At 37.0% G+C, this 20,106-nt stretch overlaps 1 protein-coding gene across 1 annotated transcript in view; it reads right to left on the reverse strand.

The window, feature by feature from the left end:
* Nucleotides 1-374: 374 nt before the first annotated feature.
* Nucleotides 375-20,106, reverse strand: part of LOC140337935 (ras-related and estrogen-regulated growth inhibitor-like) — a 52,468-nt gene continuing 32,736 nt past the window's right edge. The window contains exons 3-4 of the mRNA XM_072421813.1: nt 8,990-9,063; nt 375-3,720 (exon numbers count right to left, since the gene is read on the reverse strand). Coding sequence (XP_072277914.1) covers nt 3,238-3,720; nt 8,990-9,063 — 557 coding nt within the window. The 3' untranslated portion in view covers nt 375-3,237. The remainder of the gene's footprint in view (nt 3,721-8,989; nt 9,064-20,106) is intronic.

Raw genomic sequence — 20,106 nt, forward strand, 5'->3', positions numbered from 1 at the left:
AACTACCAGCATGGACACCAGAGGAATGCAAAATATTATTTTTTATGTACTTAGCATAGGGACATTGAGTTGTGTGACTTGTTTTCCAAATAAATTAAATTTACAAGTACAGAATATGCACTTGGCATAGCATTCCGTGTTCTAGATGTCTAAGGTTGTAATCCAGATCAAGTCCACTTGCCCATCCTTTTACCCATTGCAGGCTCATTGCTCCCTGAACCAAAAACAACCAAAATGTTTCCAATAACTACCAGGTTCAAACTTGCTAAGAAAGTAACTTTCCAGCCACCCTGTTAGGTGTTTGCTGAAATCTTGCTGCACTTCAATTTCTTCATGGCAGGTAGGTGAGACAATAAATTGTACTATAACACTGGTTAATATGAACAACGGTCCATTTATTTTAGTACAGCTTTAATCAAATAGTTCAAGTACATTGAGAATTGCATTTCATTCATTGCAATAAAACCAATGAGCAGTAAAATACACATGTACTCTAGATGGTCCAAATGCCTCCCAGTTCTGGGGGGGTTTCAATCTGTTAATGAGAAACAATAAAATAATACTAAAGAAACCAAACAGCTGGAAATAAAAATGTGCTTTGCCATGATTCAATTGCATTTCATAAATTATCCTATTAAGTTTATTATATTACTAAAAAAATGTGCCGCCAATCATTTTCTAAAAGAAAAGTTCATTTGTAGGATTTACACTTTAATCACAGAGATGAACCATAAAATCATATAAATAAAAATCAACATTTAGGAAACTATCACAATGCTTGACATTAACATAATAAAAAGTTTGTAATTTTTAAAAAACATATTTACACAGCAAATGTGTCCATTTTTTCTAGAATGTCTATTTCCCAGTTTTCCAGTCTGCTAGTCTGCGTTCATGGTCACTCCTTCCCACTTACCCTGCACCTCCAGATGTCAAAGCTTTCTCCATTCATGTTTAAGCAAAACTAAAGTTCTACATTACAAAATAACAGGCAGGGTTTTTTTTGGCAGAAAGGACACCGCCTGCCCCAGCAACAAAGCATGCATACCTGCCTGTTAGCATTTTTCTTTTTCTAAATGCTATGAGCTGAGCATGCACAATTCAATGCAGGATGCTGTCACGTCATCTCGGCCTGGCCATTCAAACTGGCCAAGGATTCAACACCGGGAAGAAGGCTGGAGGAAGATGGTGATGCCTCTACAGACAGATCAATAACTTAAAGTTTATCTAAACTCAAAAACAAAAAAATCAGTTCACTAGAACAACTTTCTTATAATATATTAACAAAAATATTTTATTTTGAACAAACCAAAAGGAAGCAAATAAGTTCCAAATGAGTAGGATTGACATTCACTTTTGCCAAAACCTATTCAAAATTTTGCCAAAACCTATCCTACTACATATATATATAAAATCTCAGCATTCTCTATAGTACAAATTAACTGGGCACTTTAAACATTTAACAAAACAACAAAACAGTGTAGTAAATTGTTTTAATAAACGTTCTTTATTTAAAAGCAGCCATCCAAGGTGAAAACTTTCACTGTAAAGCAAGATGTATTCAAACAGCAGGCGGGAGATGGGGCAGTAAAGCCATGCTTGTAAAAGTGCAATATCTAAAATATATTCTGTTGGCTATGCAGTACAGCAGATATGGCGGAGCAGTATGTACATTGCTTTATAAATATTCTTGTATATAAAACACTCCCCGTTTTTACTACTAAAGTATACCGCCTGGCCAACACACTCAAAGAGTTGCATTCATTTTTCACCAAGATCTTGTCATAATGATGAGGGAGTTGGACCACTGTGAGAAGTCTTCTCCAGCACAACCCAAAGGTCCTCAATGGGGTTGAGGTCTGGACACTGTGGTGGCCAATCCATGTGTGAAAACCCGACGAATCCTGGTACTGTTCTCAATGGAGAACAAAATAAATTGATGGAAAAACCAGGTCATTCAGTATATTCAGGTAATCAGCTCACCCTAATGTTTTGGACACATAGTATTGCTTGACCTAGACCTGACCAACTGAAGCAACCCTGGCATTTTTGCTTTGTTAAATCAAAATGGTAATCTTTTTGCCAAGTATATACATTTTCTGAGCAAGGAGTAGAACACCTTGAAACAAGCTTTTATTCGCCTCTGTGTTTTTAAGTATTATGAAAAAATTTGGTATTAACATTTACAACAGCCTTACTTAAATCTTAGCTTTTTAAAATGCCGTGACCCCTTTAATGTAAACAACTAGCAACTATTAGAAGCTATTAAAACTGACTTTGTAATCTTTAAGAATATTTCTAATTGAGTTACTTCATAGTACATGCAGCTAAAATATCAGTGAGGGTTTCTAGTTAAAGCTCCTTTACAGCTTGCTAAGAATATATAAATTGTTTAGCATTCACAGGCTGGACACATGTGCAGGTTCTTGCAAAAAAATGTAGTTAAAAAATACATTGACAATATTCTGAAAATTTCTGTGTACATAAACAAGCAAACATTGTGTGCCAAGCATTGCAACCAACATTGATGGGGGCATTGCAGAAACATTTTATACAAACATATCTATGCTCATAACTTTTGTTAAGTTTTTTGTAATCTGTGTTGGGAAGATGTGTCTTTATTTCATGTCCCAAAGACAAAATAGGAAGTAAGAAGCAATAGCTCCATGTTTTGTCCCAACCTCTGCTACCATTGCAGGTCACCTTGCTTGGTTTCTTGAAATTGGGAACTATATAAATAAAAAAGTAATTCTTTTTTTTAAATCTAAATTACACAGGTGCTATCCTTTAATTTTTTGGTCTTGCCTATTGAAGTCAATGGTATGTTCCCAATGCAGGAGGTGATGGAGCATTTAAAACAAAAACAGATCACTTTTAAAAAATTCCTTTCTAAAATGTGTGAACTGTTCAGTAAGTAAAACAGTTTGTGCTCATTCTATACCATGGTTCACTGAACAATGTTGTGCAGTTACTTATCAACCAATAAAACTATTTTCATTGGCCAACTCATTCTCAGCAATTCATATTCGAAGACCAATCATCCTAAGGTCTAAAACTATCTGCCAATTTATTTAGCAAAATGTTTTGTATGTCCTATTGCCATTAAAATGAAAGAAGTTTTTTTCAAATTCTCATCTAACCTATAGACCATACAAACAAGGACATCTTGTTCTACCAAGGGCTGGAGTACTCGGAAAGTAACACGGAACTGGTCTTGGTCTGGTGTTCCCTTCTTTTTCACTCTGGAATAAAATCTCGCAAAGTATTGAAACTTAAACTCCTGCCATTGGCAATTAGAGTGGAATTAGCGCATATTTTTGGAATTTTCTCCATCAGCTTGGATGAGTTTCTTTTCTTGAAAGTTGCTGGGGAGAGGCAACCTTGCCGCTGCATCTCACAATAGAGTGTATTGAAGACTGTGGCGGTTTCCTCGTAGCTGTCTCTGGTGGAAATTTCAAAATAAGGATGTTTTAATGCCTTGGAGAGTTTTTCACCATCGTCAGTAGATACCATTCGATCGAATTGGAGATCTTTCTTGTTGCCTACTATAACGATGGGTGGGTGATCTGATGCTCCTTTTTTATTGGCTGAGTGGATGTGATTGATGAGGAAACATAACCTCATTACTTCATCAAAGCTGCACCGGTCCGTCACTGAATACACAATGACAAAACTATCACCCCACTTAATCTTCTCTTCAATCTGAAGTGAGTCTTCTTCCTATAAAAACAGGAAAAGACATTTACCAGTATACGTTGATTTCGGTTTATTCAGTATTAGGAATATAACTAGCTTGCCTTAAATGCCACCCACCACCCAAAATGCAAATTACCTTATGACTCAGATTTCAGTCATAAGGCCTCTGCACCAAAATTCCCATTTACGTGCACCAAAATTCCTATTGATGACCACCTCCTTCATTCGTTAACCAGAGTAAATTACTCTGCTACAAAGATAAGTATCTACTTGTTGGCAGCATTAGCATAACAGAGATTTCACTTGCAAATTAGATGATTGCCAATAAATAGTTGAATTGCCAGGATAGCCCAAGTTTTCTTAATTTAATATATCCACTGTAATGAAGAAATGCAACAGCAGGCTTAACAGAAACCTCCTATGAAAGGATATTGTCACAACTGATCTTTGCTTTTAATACTAGTTCATTTCATATATTTAAATTAGTTATTACCATCACCAAACAATAATTTAAGGTCCCATCTATCCAAAACTTCTACTCTTCACTTATAGATAGATACATTGTAGATGAAGTTTGAATTACCAAAACACTCATGGTGAGCCTTAAAAAAAGGATCCTTCTATCACCACCATGATTACAGTCACCATTTCTCCCAACTGCCCCTCATTTGGAGGAATTGTTTCTCTTTTGGAAAGAAACATCCCCACACTTTCCCCTTATCAGTTGTCCATTTTGGTCTGATGCATAGACTTATTATATTAAATAGAAGGAGGGGATACAGAGAAGGGAGATTATTTAAATCAAATAGTTTTAAATTGTGCCAAGCCTTTAGTTAACGGTAGAAAATATGAAGGATAAAAAGGGAGAAAAGGAGTGAAGAAAAGAATATTACCCTCAACCTTCCATCCAATGTCCCAAACAATAGCTTAAAGAAAATGAATCGGTTCTAAAGACGACGTGGGATTGGTCGATTCGTTTATTGTGTCTTTTTTCATTAAGTTTGTGGAATTGGGAGTATGGTGCTAATATTCTTTTACAGGCTATTTTATGCAATATTGTGTCCTGCTTTCCCCATTTTGGAAAATCTTTCTATCCCATTTTAGCAAGAGGAGTCTAAAACTTTTTCTACTTTAGTTTTTCCATAATATTAATTATTCCATTAATAAGTTAAAGTGGAAAAAACAAACAGAGAGAATAAATCTCCCTAATAAATGTGATTTGGGTATAATTGGAAAGTCATTTCATCACCTTGAAAGACACTGAGCAATTCAACCAGCAATCACCTACCTATATCTGAAATATATATTTTTTTTAATACCAATATTTCAAAATGTTTCAATAATTAAATAGACAATTATTTAACACTCTTTTGGCTTGATTGGGCAGCAATTTGCAATCCATTAGTTGACTTACAAAAACATTTCATAGCTAATTAGTCCTGAAATGCTCAGGTTTATGGAAAGCTAAAGCTAAGATTAACCTGTTCCATAGGATGACAAGGCTGATGTTTAACTTTGCTACAAAATGATTAATGTTGTCATCCTATTACAAATATGAGATCTACTAGCAGGATAAGCAGATAACAATAAGTAATAAAATGGTGTTTATGGAAAATCAGGAAACAATGACTGCAAATCCTATACTGCCTGATGTTCTATTTTAATAAAATGTCAATGGATATATGGTTCCTTCATTTTTTGTAAATGGTATATATGTTGTTTTTCTTCTGCTTTAAAGCCAACCTCAATCAAAAATGTTAAATGAGGAAAACCTTGAGACTCTGGCAGATATGTATCATATAAATAATATTATATTATTACTATATTATTATTATTATTATTATTATTATTAATATTAATAATATATTATAACATTATTATTATTATATAGGATAATATGAATTTAATATATGTGCTCTTATTGGTAGGTTATGTGAATGCAGGATGTGATGGGAAACCTCCTAACACATTTCTAGTTGAAAAAAAAGTCCTAGTGACAACTGTAGCCCCCATTCATCATACATAGGGACTATTGCTGTCTCATTGAGAAAAGTATAAGTAATTGGAAAAGCTTTAATGTGATGGATCTCCCCTTGCTCCCTGTGAAAAATGATTATTTTCATAGTACATTGCAGATTGTACTGCTGCTTTGCATACCAGGACTATGGTGAGAAAGAACTGTTTTAGTCTGACATTTTCCCACTAGATGGCAATGACTGACTCCCTTACTTGTTTCCAGGCTCTTAACACTGTGCACAATGTTTTATGTAAAATATTGTCAGCCTGACCTGAATCCTTTATACTACCTTGGAACAACTGAATTTACAGTGCTTAAACTGTTGTCAGAATTATAAAGGTTAATGCTAAAATAATCCAACTAACCTAAAACTTAAAAAAGTATGTGAATACTGGTGAGAAACATAAATGGTGTTGGGCTAAGGTGTTACAGCAATGAAAGCATGCAAAATAATCACCATTCCATCCAATCCAATGCTTTTAATATGTTTGATTTAGGACTACAGTTTTTGTTTTCCTTATTTTAGTCCACTTTCTGTTAGATTTGAATTGATGTTCCTATTTGCCCAAAAATCTGAATTCTTAGTTAGACATTTATATATAGTTTTTTTTTTTTTTGCCTTTATTTAATTTAGAAATTTTTTGAGCCTAAAGATGGCAGCGCGTCTGTTTATTACTATCATTGTAAGTTACAATAATAGTACTAAAAATATTGTTTTTAGTAAAAAATTGTTTTTCATATGTTTATTTCATTTTCACCCTACGAGGGGGGACCCAAAAGAACCAGAACTGTCCTCCGTGTGACTGGACCGCGAGTGGAGGGGGTTTGGTTAAGGTCAGTGCTTGTTCCCTCATCCCTCACCAGTCAGTAGCCAGGTGGACGCTTCTGTGAAATGATTTCACTCCTCAGGGAAAAAAGGAAATTTAGGCTTTGAGGATCAACCCCGTTCTGGACGCCCTTTAAGCAGCTGGAACGACCAGAACAGGTCTTCTGTCAAAATGCACTGCATTGAGCTCCATGTCACTCCTGTAGCTTCAGACAACTCGTCAATTGTGTAATAGCGGTCTTTAATGATTTTTTTGCTGATTTTTTCAAAGTTCTCATTCCGGCTGCTTGATGGGCATCCAGAACAGGATTGATCCTCAAAGCTTAAATTTCCATTTTTGAATGGTAAAAACCATCGAAAACTCTCGTCTAAATCAGAGCTTTTTCTTTGAAAGCCATCTGAATCATTTGTAAAGATTCCATTGGTGTTTAGCCAAGAAGAAAAAGAAATTTCAAACAAGTTCTTTGCTCCCTGATATTTGACATCACAATTTCGACAGGGTAACAAAAAAAGCGTTTAAAAACAATCACTGCCTGAGGAGTGAGATCGTTTCACAGAGGCGTCCGCCTGGCTACTGACTGGCAAGGGATGGGGGGGCAAGCACTGACCTTAACCAAACCCCCCCCACTCACGGTCCAGCCACACAGAGGACAGTCCTTTTTCTTTTGGCTCACCCCTCCTATATTAATCTTCTGGATGGTTCATTTTTGTCTGGATTTATATGTTTCAAAGCGGTACATTGTCTTTCATGAAAATTTATTTCCTGTAATTCTTAGCCATAACTCACCGAAATATGTCCAATATTTAAATAAATAACTGTACAGTAGCATAATATATATATACATATATATATATATATATATATATATATATATAAATAATTACTTTGTATTGAATCCAATACAAAATAATTTGAAATTCCTGCCACATCCCCTTGCACACACGCACCGACCCCATCGGGAATTGCCAGGGAACGTCATTGCAATCGCCGGGGGGGCCGATCAGAGGACATGGCCAGAGGATGGGATCGTACGGGCAGGACACTGGAGGACGCTGGTGGGACCAGGTAAGTCTTTATTCATTATCTTTTTTAGCTACCTTGAGTGTGGCCCTGGGCTACCGCTATCAGCTGTTGTTTTTTCCCCTGAGCCACACTATCGGTTACTGCTCAGGATGGAAATAACAAACAAGCCATTTAAAGAAAGATGTTTTTGTCTGTTTTGGGTAGCCAAATTTATTACAGGGATATCGTGGAGTTAATTGACCTGTGGTCTGGATCAAGTTACCAATGGGAATGCACTGGTTGTTCACCCACTGCACTGATTGATGCTTGTATAACTGATTAACAGCCATATATGTCATGATAGGTGTCCATACATACATACATACATTTGGGACCTGCAGGGCTGATAAAAAGGGGCCATGTCTGACAAGGAACTTTGGTACATACTGGAGGGGCAATTCATATTTAGCCACACTGCATAACCACTTTAAAAAAGTTATTGGGAGCAGTTGGGACCAGTAGTCTAAAATGACCATAATTATATATTTGTGACTTCAACTTGTGACAATTGCTGAGGGTTTAAAGCCTTATATTTATATTTTTAATGCAGACTTTGTTTGTCAACAGGTTTATGTTTGGATGGAGTGAATTTGCTTGTTTGATATACTTGCCTGGAAATGCCCTTTATAGGGCCTGTAAACAGTAAATAAAAAAAGGGACAATTGTACCCCTCCTCCCCTTCCCCACCAGCCTCCAAGCCATAAAAATTGTGTTGATCCAAATAACTCAAAATAAAAAAGAGAATAATGAAGCATTTGATTTGCGTTATTCTCGGCTCATAGCAGGGAATCTCGCCTGTTGTGTCTAGGCATGCTTCATACATTGCAGCCGATTCCCTTTATTGCTTTACAAAAAGCAAACCAGGTTTTAAACTGATAAGATGCTTGCTATTATTTGCTTTGAAATGCTCAATTTTGCAACATCACTCACCTGAAAAGTAGATGGTAAATGGATCCCCATATGTGCATGTGGGCAACTGATGTATTGTGAAGATATTATGGTTTTTTTTATATTACTATTAGGCAATAAGTATTATTATTCTATATACAAAAGCAGTTTATGAGAAATCAGTTTGAAATACATCATAATACAAAACTAAAATACTTATGCATGAACAGTTTTAGTTGCCAGAGGTAGATAACACCAATTTCCTAAATACGTAAAATCGTTCGGCAGGTCAAACAGTTCATGTATACACATTTAAAGCTTTTGCCTAAAGCTGTTGAGTTTAGCAGAATGAGTTACTGCACAACTAGAACAGTTCAATTTTGCTTTTGAAATATTGCTGCAGAGAAAATCCTAATAAAATTGTTCTTTTTAGCTTTTTTTAGCAAACAAAAAGCTCAGAACTATGCAAAAATATGTGGGAATAAAAATAGATCCATACCTGGCCTGCAGTATCTAGGATCTCAAAATGGACAAATTCCCCATCTATGACCCCCGTATGCCTGTAAATTGTTTCTGCCAAGACAGAATAGACACCATAAATAAATACAATGCAAACCTTCCTTTGGTATACCTAAAACATTGCAATTTATTAAACATAAGCAAGTATACATGGTTGTCAAATGTGGTAGTTAAATGGTCAGTTATTTTCAATTAGTGATGCAGTATCTTAGACTGATCAATCTCTGCCTTCTAATAACCTAATGCACCAGTGAGATCTCCTTTTGTTTTTTGGGGAGTTTTGAGTGTTTCCTTCCAACTTTACATGTTTCAGCACTTTCCACTGTTTTTAACACAATATCAGTCAATATTAAGAACTCAGCAGATTAGGAACCCTTGGTAAATGGCTACAGAAAGTATGGAGACCCAAAAACTCCAGCACAGATATCTCACCAAAGGGGATTTAATATTTATTAAAGCTCTCCAAGGCTGGAGAGGATACATATTCATCAGTTTTCAGTTCTGAACCAGATGCATTCCAGGTTTGCTGGATCATCCAGCTTTACTGATGAAAGTCTATTCTCCCCAGCTTTGGAGAGCTTTATTAAATCAGGGCCATTGAGTTTTCAAAGATGAAAGCTGTCAGGGTGTTTAACTCTCCAGCAGGGCTTTTCAACCAGGGTTTCGCCAGAGTTTTCTAGGGGTTCCTGGAGTCCCTAAAAACCTCTTGAGAAATATGTGACTCTCAGTTTATTAGGTGCCAGTGATGCCAAAGAGTTTTGCTATGTGTACAGGTGAAATTCTTTTCAATGAACACAAGGTGTAATGCAAGCTATAGATATAATATTTATGACAGGGATTGCCGGAAATTCTGATTGTTATTTCAAGGGTTCCCCATGTAAAAACGGTTGAGAAACACTGCTTCAGCAACTACAAAAAATTAAATACCATACCTGTATGGACTGAACCCATAAAACACTATTTTTCTATTATAAAAAGTATAAAAGGAGCAAGAGAAAGTCTAAACCTGTTAGAGGCACACATCCTAATTCTTCGGTTTTAGAACATATCTCTGTTGGAAACACATAAAACCAAATAGCTAGAATCTCTAATAAAACATGAAATATTTTTCAGTTATACAGCTAGAATGTATCGTTACACTGTGTGCACCATGGTATTCAACATATCGCTTCGAAGCACAAGTTGCAATGAAAAAAAAAATGTATTGCCTAGTAGTGGGAATGTGAAACCCTGTGTGTTGCTGTACTTTGTACCTAGTCTTAGCCCTAAATTGCACGATTATGGACTATGTAAATTGCTGCGTAATATGTTAATGCTATATAGGAGCTATATATATATATATATATATATATATATATGTCAGGCTTCATAAGGTTTTTTTTGCCTTCCTCTGGATCAACTATATATATAAGGTTTTTATCTGGGATATGTTTATTTGCCTAGTGGTTGAACTTGATATATTTGTGTCCTTTTCCAACCTAACTATGTAGCTATATTTATATATTTATATTATATTCTCCACTTAAAGTGTCACTAATCTGAATCAGTATATATGTTGGGGGTTTGCTACGGGGCATGTAGATTTTCTAAAATATAGATTAGGTACATGGGACAGCATGGGACAGTGGAGTTTTTCACTTCTGGGAGGAGTATAATAATAACATATGCACAGATTTGTTTTATTTTACACAAATCTAATATTGAACAGGAAAAGAGGTTCAGGATGAGAGAATATTTTACTCTCTGGTACAGGCTATGTTCAAGATTGTGACTAAGACTTTTAATCAAAAAAAATTAAAAGAGGATTTTGACTTTTTTAGGACATTCCTTTAGAAGTATCTGGTAATAGGATGTCAGCATTTGTTTGACAACAATCGTGTGCCATATATACCTAATACACAACAATGGAAATAGCACCATAACTGTCTTTTTGAACCCAGCAATGTTATATAGAACAATCCAATGTATTCATCAAGGCAAATTAAATTAAAGTTTTGCTTATTCTATAGGGTATAAAACATACAAAGGGGTTTTATTAGGCATTAAAATTCAAACAGCCATTTATTCCAACAGGTTTGTAGTAAATAATAAAAACAAACAGATATATTATTATTATTGTAAATGCTTCTAGACATAGTTCTACTAATTGTATGAATCGCGTATCATTTGTCACGATTGTTAAGATAAGTGCTGTACTTTATGAAGATCTGTCTCCTAATTTCTGACACGTTTCGTCTATTTTGGCTTCCTCAGGGGAAAGATTTTGATACGTAAATCACAGAATGAAACTAAAATGTTCATTTTCTAATACCATGAGTACACTTATCTGCATATAAAAATATTTAACAGAAACAAGTCAGTCTGTTTCATTTCCTATATGAAAATCATATACATATTGGCAAGACAAATTCTTTTAGACACTTTTTGCATTCATATACTAAAGATTTCTCATACTGGGAAGTTTTAATGTTACTTTGGACAAGGATTTTGTTAACTGGGCTATTACTGTTTTTCAGCAGCACATAATAATCCCAGGATTTACATTCCTGTCGAAGGGCATTTTAAATTGCTTACAGCACTAAAAGAAACTAATTAGCTTTGTGGTTAAGAGCAAGTTATCCTTTTCAGTGAAAATCACATGTAATTAGTACACCTTGGAACAATCTCCAACGGAAGGGTATTATTCCAGGAAAGGATGGGCACATTTTAATGTACTGATACAGTTGCTGGGTAATACGTTTAAAGCAATGTAGAGATTTAAATTAATTGTAGTCATTGTGATCATGTCAAGAGTGACATTCATTACGTGGCCAAAAAAAGAGCCTGAATAGCAAATACAAAATTATGAAAGCATTTATTTCAGTGTATATATCTGAGAATGTGGGACAAGTGTGACACATGTTAGATATCAGGCAGTATAGGGTGAATTGAAGAATTTTTGGGATAATATGTTCACTTCAGTGTCAATGACCAGTTCTTGTCCAGGGGAATATGAACCCCTAAGATACATTCCAGTGTACATTTTTGTGTATTCAGAGGCTCTACCCCAGCATAATCAATCATCAATCCACTCCAACATCTGTGAATTAGAAGAAGGGTCGTTTGGGAACGTTTAACAGTACTTCATAGCTACCCCTGAATTTATACTCCCGCATAACGCTTCTCCTTCCCTCCCCTCTTTTCTAACCAAGCGATGACTTTATTGCTTGCAAAATGCTTTTAAATTAGAAACTGGGAATTCCCATGATATGCAGGATGGTAAATTACCAGAGTATCCAGTCTCTCATTTAAAAATGTTCTTCTAATAAAAAGTCTCCCTCTGACAAGCGTAAAACATCTATACATACAGATGTCAGAGCACGGACTCTTGAGGACCTTTCAAATGCTTGTGTGCCCACGTTTTGGATATTACATTTGCATAATATGAACAAGCAGTAAAAGATCTTTAAATAAGCCATGCTTTACATCTGTAACTGTTTGTGCTAAGAAGAAACGTATGAACAAAAGCCCTTAAAGTTTACAACAAAACCTCCAAAGATCAACTACTTAGAAACATATGCTTTGTTTCTACTTTAGAAGGCTGGCGGTCTGCCAGTATTCTAGTGTAATAGAAAGTAATAGAAAAAGAGCAGAGGTTTCAGTGCCTCTTTTGGGAATTTGAAGATGATCATCTTCACACTGCCTATAGCTACAGAGATGCTTTACTACTGTTAAGATTATGTCAGCGCTGCGTAATATGTTGGTGCTAAATAAATCCTGTTGAGTAATAATGTTTAATAATATGTATGTACCAGTAAATACTTTGGAGTGATTATTTTGGCACAGGTTTACTGCTCATGGGCATTACGTATGAGAGGTTTGAGAGAATAAAAAAAAGTCTTTACAGGCATGAATTAACTTGTAAAATAGTTCATGGTAGTGCTGAGTAGTGTTGGTCGAATAGCTCACTATTCGATTCGGCAGCTATTCGCTCGAATATAGCAAAAAACTTCGGGTGGTCGAATGTCAAAGTCAAACACAATTAAAGTCAATGAGAGGAACAATTCGGGTTTTTTTCAGCACTGTGTAGAGCTTCTACAGCCTCCAAACAGATGTAAAAAGATACATTGTAAAAGGATACATAAAAAGATACATTATATAAAAGATACATAACACTATTACATACCCCTGTACTTCGCATGAAGAATAAAGAGCACCTGTCAAATCAATTTTAGGCTAAAACTAGGTACACACTTCCAATAATTATTGTTAGAAACTGATCGATTACGACCGATCAACAATTATGCATGATTATACTTGAACAATCATATTGTGCACAATTCTGTACATGCTGTAACAATATGATCGTTCATATATAATCCACCAACAGTGTCCACACGCTACATACAATCGTTTGAACGATTCAGGGAAGGACATGTAAAGGAGAAAGTGTACCGTAGAAACATGCACGATCACTGAACCACACAATACTGTACACACGATAGATAGTGAAAGATCGTCGGCCAATCAGATCCACCGTGGCGGTCGTTCATTTCCAACGACAATCTTCGTTCGTCGGCGTCCTTGGTCAGTTTTTTTTGGCCAATCGGTTGTTCATCGGTCGTTTCTAACGATAATTATTGGACGTGTGTATGCAGCTTTAGTCTACACGGACTGCATTCCCATGGGCTAATCTACACCAGGGCGTTTCCTTCAGGCACGTTTTTGAGCGTTATCTTAAACGTTGCTTGCAACATTTAAAAAATTAAAACGCTGGATGAACACGGGAAAATGCTTCCATTGAACTCAATGGAGGCTTTTTCAAGCGTTTTTAAGCTTTTATGAAAGCTTCCACTGAAAACAATGGGGGCTTTTTAAACATTTTTAGCAGGACTTTGGAATCTGGAAGCCCCCTTTAATAAGGAGACTCCCAGATCTCCACCGCCCCACCCTGGGGAATGAGTACAGGGGTACATCAATCCTCTTACTCATTCCCTGAAAGGGTTAAAATATAAGTAATAAATAGGACAAGGCTTTAATGTTAAATTATTTTATTAATGTGTGTGTTTGTGTAATTAAACTTTTTTTTTTCTTTTACAGGTTATCCCAATGACAGGAGGATTTCCAGGGTTGCAATTAACACAGAGCACTAGGGGTTAAATGAGGACAAGCCTCTCCATTCACCCCTAGTGCTCTGGCTGAGGTTTTATATTTCTCAGCCATTCAGCACTAGAGATGAATGGGGAGACTTGTGCCCTTTCATCCCTAGTGCTCTGTGATTGGCTGAGAAATAGGAAATCCTGATGACAGCTCAAGCATCATCAGGATTTCCCTTTCCTCAGCCAATCAGGGAGCAGAGCAATCAGCGGAGCTCTACTATGCTGACAGCTCTGCCCCCCTGATCACTCGTCACAGTGATCAGGGGAGCAGAGCTGTCAGCATAGTAAAGCTTGAGCTGTCATAAGGGTTTCCTATTTCTCGGGTCGAATATAGGGACAACCCGAATTCGAACATCAACACTAGTGCTGAGTCAATTTCACAAGAAGGTTATATCAATTCATCACTCATGAGCATTGGATTTTGTGACTGACCATGGATGACTTTTTGGGACAATTTGTTTAATTTTTTAATTAATTTTGCTTTATTTTAATGAAATACTTTGTCTATACTTTGTTCCTGTGCATCTTGTGTTTAACTTTTTTCTAAGAATGGGTAAAGGAATACCTGTTTACTCTTTGCCCTTGGTTTGCCCTTGGTCAGATATCTGGAAGACAACCTATTAGGGGGTATTAACTTTGGAGAAGCGGCCCTGTCCCTCATCATTAGGACTCCTTGGGCATGGGGCTAGGTATGGTACAAAAATTGTGGGGCTGCTTACGGTCCCTGTTTTCTGGCCACCTAGGACTTATGGCTAGACAAGGGTCTGATTAAACTTTTTTTTTGTTGGGGGGGGGGAAATGACACATGAAAGCAGTCCTAAAATAGATTTTGGGTCCAGTACCTGGGAATAAAGGTAGACCCTAATTTGTAGCCAACCACAAAAATGTAGTACAGTATTCCACTGTTTAATATTTTTTATACATATTTTCTGCCCAAACCCCCCCCCCCCCCCCCGGCACTGCTCTAAGAGTAACAAATGGCTGCAAATACAAGTGAGGGTGTGGGCACATCTATCACAAATCTAGCTCTTCTGACCACAACATGCTAAATATCAAAACTGATTACATTCCAATATTTTTCTTACTAGGATCATTTAAAAATCAAAATATATTGAATGTCTTACACAATTAGGCATATGTACATGGGATGGGTTTATACACATTCTCCTTGTGACCTCATGCTGGGGCAAAAAATGGTAATTTACAGATGGATATACTTACATCAGATTCTGTTTAGATTATTATTATACAGTATTTATATAGCACCATCATATTACACAGCACTGTACATAGTCATGTCACTAGCTGTCTCTCAAAGGAGCTCACAATCTAATGTCCCTACCATAGTCATATGTGATTAATATAGTCTAAGGTCAATTGTTAGAGAGAAGCCAGTTAACCTAACTGCATGTTTTTGGGATGTGGGAGGAAACTGGAGTACCCAGAGGAAACCCACGCAGACACGGGGAGAACCTGCAAACACTATGCAGATAATGTCCCAGCTGGGGATCGAACCTGGGACCCAGCGCTGCAAAGGCCGAAGTGCTAACCCCTGAGCCACAGTGCTGCTCTAGATCCATAATATTAGCAATGTATGTCAGTATAAGGCTAATTCAAGGTGGCTGTATCAGCTAGTTGGTTTCAGCTTTGATGTACCACTTTAAAGAATTCCAGAGAAAATAAAATAGGGAATAGTAGCTCCTAATTATTTGGTCTTTCCGGCTGTCAGAACTGACAAATGGAGAGACAGTGACATGCCGTTGATCATACCGAGATCTGAGAAGGATGAGCTGTCATCATATATACTGGTTGGAGCAAAGCAAAAATGAGCACAAAAATAGGATGAATACCAATATATTTTGCCAAATAATATTGTAATATTTTAAATTAAACTGGCATTCCTGGCTGATTATGCCAGCCTGACTACTTCAACTTCGTAATATTAGTGTCCGATGTTAGCTTACTGCAGCATATAAGTGTGAAACGTCACATTTACCTTGTTTTCAGTAAAACAATACAGCACAAATACGATAAAGCTGTCACCAACATCAGCAATTTGCCTTTTTTGGTCTTTTCCATCCTCGTTTGCTTCTCTCGCTTTGATAGCAAAAACAAAAAATGTCATATATTGCAGCTTATCAGTCCTTAGATAATAATGAAGGGGCTGCATTTGTCTTAGGCTACATACACGTGTGCAATTGTTCTTGTTAAATAATGGGCTTAGGGCTGATATCGGACAAGAATCTGGCATGTGTACAGATCCCATCTTCCATCGTCCGAACGACCGTCTTGGCAGATCTATGGACGATGGAAGGGGAGAGAGCACAGCGGGGTGCCACTCTGTCATTCTCCCCCTCCCCTCTCCATAGCCCAAAAGGTGCTGTATGTCCAGCATTCGTTCATGCATCGTGCAATTGTTAGTCATTGGAAAAGATTGTGAAAGATCCTTTCCAACAACAATTATTGTGTGTAACCAGCCTTAGGCTTTTGTTCCTTTGTTATCACCTTGTAATCTTGCAGATAACACAATTTACTTCTCCATAAAGCAATGGAGCAACAGTGGCATATGCCAATTCCTTTTGATCAGGTCCTGGTACAAAAGTACCCCTTGTACCCCTGATAGTGTCCCTGCTCACAGGTACTGGCAAGGACGCTGCAAAGTCTACCAGTAGTTTCCGTACATACCCAAAAAGGTTCTGAGCCTAAACACGAAAATGAATGCAGTCACTGCACAAGGACTGTAATAATTATGTTTAGATCCTTGGGTATAGTTAAAACTTTAACTACATCTAAGATAGTTTAGAGAAGTATTGAAACATAAGAAAAAACCCTGCTGTTAGGTTCAGGTAGTCCCAGGTTATATACAAGGTAGGGACTGTAGGTTTGTTCTTAAATTGAGTTTACATGTAAGTTGAAATAGGTACATTATTTTATTAAATTGAATTAGAACAGATGTTTGTCTCAACATATTATTAGGCACTGTGGTGTCAGTTATGAAATTCTCACTGTAAGCTAATCACAAACAAAGGAAAAAAAAAAAACTTTATGGAGCCTAGACATTTATTAACTTCTGGAGCAAGATGTGCTTTGATATTAAAAAAAAAAAAGCAGCAGAGTTTGTCTTGGTCATTAAAGAGGTACAAAAGGTTACAGAAGAGCTCACCCCCCTAGGATCACCCACAACCTCAGCTGTGTTTAGCAAAAGATTTCATGAAGTCGTGATTCAAGAGGTTATGCAAACCACTCCCCTCCCCCTCCAGCCTCCGTCCTGCATAGGATCGAGCAGGGAAGCCCTGTTCGTATCTAGGAGGTGTCCCTATGTCAGATGTCCTTAACCCAGGGACTACCTTTATAATATTCAGGGGCATAAAAGAGCCTGTCCATACCTACAGTGGCCCCCACTTCACCCGAATCCCGATGAAGCAAATCTCTCAAAGACTCCCTCTGCTAGTTTTGAATCATTCTTACACCCTCCTGTACCTCATACATTGCACTGCTGGCCCAATATTATGAGGGTTCACCAGCCATTAGGGATATACAGGAAGCAAGCTTTAACACTTCCAGCCAAGGTTGATTTTGGTGAGGAGAACGAAAGCTATTGTAAATATAGGCAACTTCAAAAGCTAAAGCCCCCAATGAAATCCCAAAGAACACCATGCTCAAAAATACAGGGATGTAGAACCACTAAGAAAATCTGATTTGCATTCTGAACCAACAAATTTAGGTGGTGTCATAAATAAAAATTGGTAAAATAAAATTGCCCACTAGCCAACTTTAGGCCTGGTTGTTGCACAGAAAAGACACATTTGGTTTTGTGCATTACATAATTCTGACGAGGACTGGCTAGAATTTAGATTTAAAGGGAAATTAGAAAAAAGCTTAAAGTCTTTGGATAAAAAGCTGAATCACCCAGCAGCCTCTAATAAAACTGTCTCCATTTAATCTAATATATTTAATTTGGTCTTGGCTTGTGAGATGTTTAGATTAAATTACTTGCCAATTATTTCAAATGCTGGTAAGCAGAACTTCTTTTTACAATCCACTAATACTGTACATGCACATGTTGAATATATTCCTTATGACCATTACATTCTATCTTCCATATGGTATGTGTGGGTATAATGATGAGCTTATCTTATTAAACCGTGTTTAGGTGTCTTTCCATCATGATGAGATGCCAACCTTTAAATCTAGTCTATCTAATTAAGAGAGGTGTCAACTCCCTGCAGCCACCATAACCCATACAAGCTCATTATGCCTTTCGGCAAGACGTGCGCTTCAATCATCTTAAGTTACTTGCAAATACTGCGGTATCTGCAATGGACTGGGTATAGGGTGTACAATAAATGTTGGCACTGTCTCATGCTTTACATAAAACATTAGCTTCAGCCTTGGCAATTGCAATGCATTTAATTATACCAAGTAATCCAGCAGTGTCTGCTTTAACAAATGCCCAGTAATTGAAGGGGATGTTGAATGCAGTGTTTTTGCATTCTTTAAATCTAATTTTTTTCTTTGTATAAATACTGGAAGTTTCGAAGGAAACTGCACAAATGGCTGTTGTCCCATTGAAAAGACAAATGACTCATAGGATGGAGACAACCATCTGCTATTTGAAGCGATTTATCTAATGCTGTCTCTTAAAAAAACTGTACCCAGGGGATCAGCTATTTTCTGCTGAGCTGCTTAGTGACCACATACACTAACATTCATATATATATATATATATATATATATATATATATATATATAAATTCAAAAGTGTTATTTTTTACATTGAAATCCCAGATAAAGCAGAACTCAAGACAAAAGATAAAATAACTAAACATTTACTGCAATATTCCCTATTCCCTTTAATTCAACTATATCCTTCCCAGTGTTCATTTTTTATCTAAAGAGGTTCTTTTTATCTAAAGAAGTTCTAAAGAAACAGCATTATTTAACCCATTTCCTCTAAGGTTGTCCTGGACCCATGCCAGCCTGCGAGAGAAAAGAGGAAGCAGTACAGGGATAAGGGCAGCGTATATCTCATTCTATCAACATGCCTCTAGTCTACATGTGAACTGACAGGTTCCTTGTATTGCTTCTACTTATTATTATCCAGTATTTATATAGCGCCAACATATTACGTAGAGCTTTACAAAGTCAATAGTCATGTCACCAGCTGTCCCTCAAAGAGGCTTACAAATTAATGCCCCCCCCATAGTCATATGTCATTGACACAGTTTAAGGTCAATTAGGAAGAAGCCAAAAAACTACCTACCTGCATGTTTTTTTTTTTGGATGTGGGAGGGAATTGACACAAACAGGGAGAACCTGCAAACTCCATGCAAATAGTGTCCTGGCTAAGAACCTGGGACCTAGAGCTACAAAGGCAGAGTGCTAACCACTGAGCCACCTTCTGCCCTTCTTCCTCTCACACTCCATCCCTGCGGTATAGGGAGTACAAACCGTTGATGCTAAGCCACACTTAGATACTGTTTGCATTTACAAATACACCTATGAGTTTATTTATGAAGCAGGGAATCTGATGTTCCCCAGTAGAGAATTAGTCCCTGCCATTGAAACACATGGACCTGGAACATTCTCCAGGGAATGTTTTAGTAAATGTTAAATTCACTCCTTTATAAATACATCCCTAAGCGTACCTAAGCCCAGAATTTTTACTTTACATAAAAGGGTAGACAACCCCTTTTTAAAGTAAAATTTAGTGTGTTAGTGTTTTTTTTTTAGTGCAACACGCTTTTTTTCTTTTAACAAAAAGGGTGCGGAATCGCCCCCTTACTTTAGGTTCTCCTAGAGCTTCAGAGCCTCCCGGGATATCTGTGTCACGCATCCTGGGAGGCTCTTGGCTGCTTCTTCTGCGCATGCCCGAGTGGGATCGGCACGTTTCTCCCAATCTACGTCACCCAATCTCATGCCTGCGCAGTGTGAGATCAGGTGACCAGAAAGAAGAACA

This window comes from Pyxicephalus adspersus, chromosome 9 (genome assembly GCF_032062135.1).
Source record: "Pyxicephalus adspersus chromosome 9, UCB_Pads_2.0, whole genome shotgun sequence".
Classification (NCBI taxonomy): Eukaryota; Metazoa; Chordata; class Amphibia; order Anura; family Pyxicephalidae; genus Pyxicephalus; species Pyxicephalus adspersus.